Below are 7,095 nucleotides of genomic sequence, written 5' to 3'. Positions count from 1 at the left end.
GTAAAATAGTATACGGAGAGTATGTTTCAACGGCAGCAGTGATCCCTCCGGTGCTTCCTGCTGACACCGACTGCCCGGCATCGTGCCGTAGTGGAAGCGGGCATTCAACTTCAAGGCTCCGAGTTTGCTCCATCAAAAGAAGACGTGACGGCGTATGGAAAAGGAACGAGCCGTGCCAGGAAATGCAGACCTCTGCCATACATATCGTAGTTTTTTTCCATTGTGACAGAGACGGTAGATGACATACGGTCCTTTGGAGATCGCATCGCCTTGGCAACAGTGATGCTCCGCACTCGTAGTAATCTTTCTTCTTCTGTCGTGGTGTTTTGTCAGCCCTGTTTTGCTGACCAAACGCGCAGCATTTCCCGTGCCGTCGTGTCAAACGAAGGCAGCAGCACCACCTCTGATGATCCCTCAACAATCAACCACCGGGGCACGAATTTCGCCGGAACGGGGGTCCCTGTCCGCAAAAACGGCGGTACCACCGCAAGTATAAATTTTCGTATTCCTTTCCAGCCGTTTCTTTCTGCCGCGCCCCCTCCCCTCTGCTCTGCTCCGCTGCTTCGTCTTCCTCTTTCCCCTTCCTCGCCCCACGACCACTGCTGGTGTCTTGCATCGGAGCGGACGGGAGGAGGATCCGATGGGCGCTCTGCTCTCCTGCATGTCCGGCACGTCCCCCTCCGACTCCCCGCCGCAGGCCAAGCGGCGCTCCTCCGCGTCCTCCCGCCGCGGCGGCGGCGCCAAGGCCGCGGAGATCGACGAGCAGGCGCTGGCCGCCGCGGCGGCGCTCGTGCTGGGGCAGCGCGGGGGAGGAGGCGCGTTTGACCGGTCGGCGTCGGTGCGGTACGCCGCGAAGCGGCAGCAGCAGGGCCCGCCGCTGCCCAGGAGCTCCAGCACGCGCCCGCGCTCCCTCGCCGACCCCGAGCTCCAGCCGCAGCAGCTCCTCGCCAAGGTATCGACTATCGAGCCCGTCGTCTTCCTCCTCCTTCCTTCGTTCCTCGCTTGCTTTGCTTCTCCCGGTCGCATTGCTTGGTTAGTTGGTCCGCGTGGCGCTGCGTGGAATTTTGACGCTGCTCCAATGTTGACTTTTCCTTCACTCGTCGGGATTTCTGGTGGGGATTGCTTGGGTTTCGCGTCGGCCGTTGAGAAAGGTCTGCGGCTGCCTAGTTTCTACTTAGACAGTGCCGTCTCCACCTAATTTTTGGGGTGGAATTTTGATTCCTTTCCATGCTTTGTCCGGCTTGCTGAAACTATACCATGCCCGGTATTTGAATTGTTCATCGCTTTTGGTTTATCTGTTGCATTGAGATGGACAAGTAATTCGTAGTTCAATTCTACGTTGCCCCCCTCCACGAATTCATGTGGTATTGTTGAAGAATTCAACATGTCCTTCGATTTTTTCCGGTGCCTACTGCGATTAGCTGATGTGAGATCATCTCTCCGTGATTGCACAGTGTAAACCATATGCCAAGCTACTGAGCATTGATTTAGTAAAAGTCCAGGACGTATTTGGAAACCACGGTCGTCTGGGTGATGGGTGGTGGTTGTTGTTGGTACATATTGGCATGATTCAGAATTCAGACGCCATTACATTGATTGTTTCTTGTACTAGCCTCCTAGGACAATGATATTGTCGCATGTGTTCATTCATTCTGGAGAAGGGACGAGGAGGGTACCTTCCAACTTGTCCCATGGATCCTAGTTCCTGGTATTCTTTACTTCGAAAAATTGTTTCAGTCACGGTGAATCTGTGTTGCCTAATTTTTTCGAAATCAAATGTTTGTTGCTGTCACCTAGTCTGTCTTGACCGTTACTGGAAATGGCTGCCGGCAGCAACTTGGCTTATATGCCTGCCAACATGGCTATCAACTAGTGGCGTGTTGACTGTTGACCAAGAAGAAGCTGCCGGCCGCCAGCACGGAGGTTTTGGTTGATTATGTAGTTCGTGTCTGACATTTTCAATGCCACTGCTCAGTTGATGGATGTATATATGGTAGTAACTGAATTAGCACGCCATTTGGCAGTTAAATGGTGTTTTGTTTTTGAATCACTGGCAAACAAACATTTCTACAGTTACTTACAACTATGAAAAACACAAATACCTTTGACACTTTGTCTAGTGCCTAACTGCCTATGCTCCTGAATTCCTAGTGAACTTCAAGGGATTTATTGCATGTTCTTGCTTAGTGATGCGGATCTTTCAGAGTTGTTCTAAGATTCTCAGTGATGTATTCTCTAACTCTAATATATGTTATCTGTATGTATGTAAGATGTGGATCTACCATGCAGAGGCAGGAAGCAATAGAGCTGTTCCATTATCTAAACCAAAAAGATGTTTCAGCGTTGTTTGTATATGTAACTGCTGTCATTGCATTCATATAACCATCTTAACCAATGTGCTGTTTTTTAAACAGGAGTTGAATACTAAAGATTTGGAAACCAACATAATTGTTCTTGTTCACGGAGGTGGGTTTGGTGCTTGGTGTTGGTACAAGACCATGTCACTTCTTGAAGATAGTGGGTTCAAAGTCAATGCTATTGACTTAACAGGCTCCGGGATTAATTCTTCTGATACAAACAAGATTAGCAGTCTTTCAGAGTATGCTGAGCCACTTACATCTTACCTTAAGGGCCTATGTGATGCTGAAAAGGTTTGTTCTCTTCTGATATTCTAACCATAATATGTTTGACATATTTAGCAAAATTTACTTCAGTTTGGAATATTATTAGGCTAATCATTTGACTATCATGGATGATAATATTAGAAGATATTAAGTATTAAGATATACGCTGTTAGCCTAAGGTAACCCCTAACCGTTCGAGGCAGCAACATGTATGTGAAAGAAAAAACATAAGCACAGAACACTCTCAGTGTTTTGGAATCAATTTATGAAGGATGGAGTCTGAGCGTTACGGTTTGAAGTCTGGGCGTCAGTATTACTTAAACAAAAATCTTACACAATGAATGTTCTCCAGATAGTGTCCTAGAGTGTCTGTGTCTGTGTCGTGCGATCGGCTTGCTGGCCCAGCGGGATCTCATGAACATGGCCATGCTTGCTGCCGTACTGCTCTTACTTGAATAGTTTTGAGTAGCTAGGTCACATGCCATTAGAGCAACTCCAATGGGGCGACCCAAACAGACGGCGATTTCGTCCGCTTTTTGTCCGTTTCGGTGGGCCGCCCGCCCGGCGTCCGCCCTGTTTTAGATATGGGTCGGCAGCACGCCCAACGCACCGACCCATATGTGCCGGCGTGGCCGGCTGGCCGGCCTATTTTGCATTGATGAAATTGCATATAGTGAACATAGTTTGAACCGAATAAAATAGCATAGTTTTACAAGCTGAATAAAAATAAAAATGTCTCACATAGTTTTGCAAACGACTAAAAGAAGATACATCTATTGGTTGCCAACATGAGCCCACATATGCTCAACCAAATCATTTTGCAGTTGCACATGAGTTTCCCAATCACGCATGTTATGATGAAATTGGGTGAACTGTTCAAACGTTGCCGCTCCTCCATGCTCAGGCACAACATTCTCACCCTGAAACTGAAACCCTTGATCGTACAGACGTTCCGGGCGCTCGTCTTCTACGATCATATTGTGCATGATCACACAAGCAGCCATCACCTCCCACAGTTTCTGCGTGCTCCAGGTATTAGCAGGATACCGAACGATGCCCCATCGAGATTGCAAAACACCAAAGGCACGCTCGACATCCTTCCTAGCACTCTCTTGCTCTTGGGCAAATCTTTTCCTCTTCTCTCCGACAGGGTTTGGTATTGTCTTGACAATAGTGGTCCACTGAGGATAGATACCGTCACCTAGGTAGTATCCTTTGACGTAGTTGTGGCCATTGACAGTAAAGTTCACCGGTGGGCTGTTGCCTTCGGCAAGCCTAGCAAACACCGGCGAGCGCTGAAGCACGTTGATATCATTGTGTGATCCAGCCATGCCAAAGAAAGAGTGCCAGATCCAGAGATCTTGAGTTGCCACGGCCTCTAGTATGACAGTGCAAGCCCTGACATGGCCCTTATACTTCCCTTGCCAAGCAGAAGGGTAGTTCTTCCACTCCCAGTGCATGCAGTCTATGCTGCCAAGCATCCCTGGGAAGCCCCTGCTGGCATTCATCGCCAACAAACGGGCTGTATCTTCAGCAGTCGGCTCTCTCAAGTACTCAGGGCCAAACACAGCAATAACAGCCTTGCAGAACTTATATAGGGACTCTAGGCATGTAGACTCGCTCATACGGACGTACTCGTCAATGAGATCACCGGGCACTCCATATGCAAGCATTCGGATGGCGGCAGTGCATTTCTGATAAGAGGAGAAACCAATCTTGCCAACGGCATCCTCTTTGCACTCGAAATAGTCATCATAGCCGACCACCCCCTCTAATACGGTTGAAAAGATGCCTACTCGTACGGAAATGACGGCGGAATTTTTGCTGTTTGAACAACGGGTTTGTTGTATCAAAATAGTCCTTCCAAAGAAGGAAATGCCCGCTCTCTCGGTTGCGATTCAACGCCGGAAGGTGGCCGGGAATGGAGCCACGGAACAACGGCCGTTGGCTGTTGAGGTGGTGATGGACCAACACGGCAGCCAATATCTCCTCCTCGTCATCGGACGACGAATCGTCGGAGTCACAAAGGAAATTGTGAAAAAAGAACTCGTCGGCGGAGTCCATTTTGTACCTTGGCAAACTGTCGAACAGCTTGCGGGCGTCGACGAAGGAGACGGCCGGTGAAGGGAGTCGCGGTGCGCACGGATCAGCTAGCTGCCCTGCCGGCGTCCGACGAGTGGGCCGACGTCCGACGAGCCTGCCGGGGCGGCGAGGCGGCTTCTTGGTCGCAGGCGGCTGTGTGGTGGGGGGGGGGGCGCGGGGGTGGGAAGCAGTCGGCTCCCCGGAGGCAAGACGGCGGTGGCGGGCGACGTGGGAGTGGGCGGCGTCGCTGGGCGGATGTGAAGGCGCCGGCAGCTGGCAGAGTCGCCGGCAAAAATGGGCGGCGACATCGGCGACGAAGGAGGCGGGCGAGGGTTGCTGTTGGATGGGGGGAGCGGGCCCGGGGGAGGAGAAGGCGAGCGTGCGCGCGTCCGTCGCGTGTCCGCGCCGACGCAAATCCGGCTTAAAAATGGGCCGGGAATGGGTCGCCCGCGGATGAAAAGCGGACGCGCGTCCGTTTGGGTCGGCGCGTTGGGCCGCCTTTTGTGTCCGCGCCGACCCAAACGGACGCCAGCGGACGAAATGGGTCGCCCCATTGGAGTTGCTCTTAATGTATGTGCAATTTATTTATCAAAGGCATGCCACTTTACTCGCTGATGCATCAGATTCAATTTCACATTTTCTCAGTATTGTTGGAATTTTTGTGGCGCTGGTTCTGATATTTCAGCATCACATAATTTATTCCATGAGATTTTTTCCTTTGATACTGATCCCCGTTTGTGATATTTCTTGCTGTGCACAGCTTGTTCACCTAAGCAAACATACATCATTGATAGTTCTTGTTATTACACAGGTTATCTTGGTTGGACATGATTTTGGGGGTGCTTGCATATCCCATGCGATGGAGATGTTTCCATCGAAAGTTGCCAAGGCTGTTTTCCTGTGTGCAACTATGGTGACAAATGGACATAGTGCTCTTGATATCTTCCAACAACAGGTTTGACCCCAATGACAGCATAATTACAATTAAAAAATTGAAAAAATAATCTTCAATGTTGTCTAGCGTTCAAGTTAGCATATCTTCAAAGATTCTGCCTGATGCCAGACAATTCTGCTCTCATTGCTTCAGATGGATACAAATGGTATGCTCCAAAAGGCACAGGAATTAGTATACTCCAATGGCAAGGACCGGCCTCCCACCGCTATCAACATCGACAGGGCTTCAGTAAGGGATCTGTTATTCAACCAAAGTCCTGCCAAGGTATTACTGTCCACACTCATTTCCAATCATATCACTGAATCCTACTTTCGAAATTAACACTTCACACCCACCCCATTTGTCTTTGTAGGATGTATCCTTGGCTTCGGTGTCCATGAGACCTATCCCCTTTGCCCCGGTAATGGAGAAACTCACGTTAACAGAAGGGAACTACGGATCCGTGCGGCGATTCTTTGTCGAGACAACGGAGGACAACGCGATACCTCTTTCCCTGCAGCAGAGCATGTGTGTGACTAACCCGCCGGAGAAGGTCCTGCGGCTGAAAGGTTCAGACCACGCCCCTTTCTTCTCGAGGCCGCAAGCGTTGCACAAAACGCTGGTAGAGATAGCAACCCTGCCACGAGCACAGGCATCATGAGAGCTTGTTCTCTGTCAGATTATTTTTTCAGCCGGCGACTTCGCCATGATTGTTCCCATAACTGCTGCTACTGCTGCTGCTGTATATTTTGGGATGAGAGTAAGCTGGAGGTAAAATGCTAAGGTTTGGAAGCCGTTGTACAGGGCTCTAAGCAGCAGAGTAGGAGCTCTGGATTTTCATCATCGTGGTTAACTTAATGCGCGTGTAAGTGTAAGTGTACTGCAGCCAATATGAGGAAAAATAGAGGAAAATAATACTAACTGGTTTTATTTTGTCTGTCGATGCGAATTATGGTTGGAATTTGCCCTTTGATCCGGCCCTCGATGACGATGTAGCAGACGAGGTCTTGGAGCATTACCTTCTTCCCTGGTATGAATTGGCGCTCATACTCAAATGGTGATCTTCATCCATCCTACATCTTCATGCTCCAGGAGTCCAGGGCAAACTGCAAGCGCGGGCTGATCGCCTTGTAAGCAGGTTGCAAACTAGGGCTGCAAACTGCATGACTCTTGTCCCCTGCTGCTCCTGCTCGATCACTTCTCTGCTCATCCTGTGCTTGGGGCTCGTTTGCTCGACATCGCTAACTAAGGTGACGGAGGTTGAGGCACTAGCTTACTAGCGCGCCATGAGGCCAACTCCAACACGCGACCGCATTTGGTCCGTCTTTGTTTGTTTCGATCAAAATCCAACGCGCCTACGCAAACGGATGGGCGTTCGTTTTCTGTTCGCCCACGACGCATTTATGGCCCAAATTTGGGCCGCGTTTCCGCCAAAAAGCGCGAACATGTGGGACA

General features: G+C 50.0%; 1 protein-coding gene across 1 annotated transcript; it reads left to right on the top strand.

Annotated features, from left to right (window-relative positions):
• The first annotated feature begins 515 nt into the window (after positions 1-515).
• Positions 516-6,569, top strand: LOC123052157 (putative methylesterase 11, chloroplastic). The gene is made up of 5 exons (XM_044475261.1): positions 516-952; positions 2,415-2,651; positions 5,518-5,661; positions 5,794-5,925; positions 6,014-6,569. Exons 1-5 carry the CDS (start codon positions 641-643, stop codon positions 6,299-6,301), a joined length of 1,113 nt encoding a protein of 370 aa, XP_044331196.1. The 5' UTR covers positions 516-640; the 3' UTR covers positions 6,302-6,569.
• The last annotated feature ends 526 nt before the right edge of the window (positions 6,570-7,095 follow it).

The sequence above is a fragment of the Triticum aestivum genome, chromosome 2D (genome assembly GCF_018294505.1).
Source record: "Triticum aestivum cultivar Chinese Spring chromosome 2D, IWGSC CS RefSeq v2.1, whole genome shotgun sequence".
Taxonomy (NCBI): Eukaryota; Viridiplantae; Streptophyta; class Magnoliopsida; order Poales; family Poaceae; genus Triticum; species Triticum aestivum.
Note: the sequence above shows the minus strand (reverse complement) of the source record. Positions and strands in the feature narration are given on the sequence as shown.

Excerpts from the sequence above, each read along its gene's own strand:
- LOC123052157 (XM_044475261.1), top strand. The coding sequence starts at position 641 with ATGGGCGCTCTGCTCTCCTGCATGTCCGGCACGTCCCCCTCCGACTCC. Across the intron at positions 2,652-5,517 it reads GCCTATGTGATGCTGAAAAG|GTTATCTTGGTTGGACATGA; the intron begins GTTTGTTCTCTT and ends GTTATTACACAG. Across the intron at positions 5,662-5,793 it reads TTGATATCTTCCAACAACAG|ATGGATACAAATGGTATGCT; the intron begins GTTTGACCCCAA and ends TCATTGCTTCAG.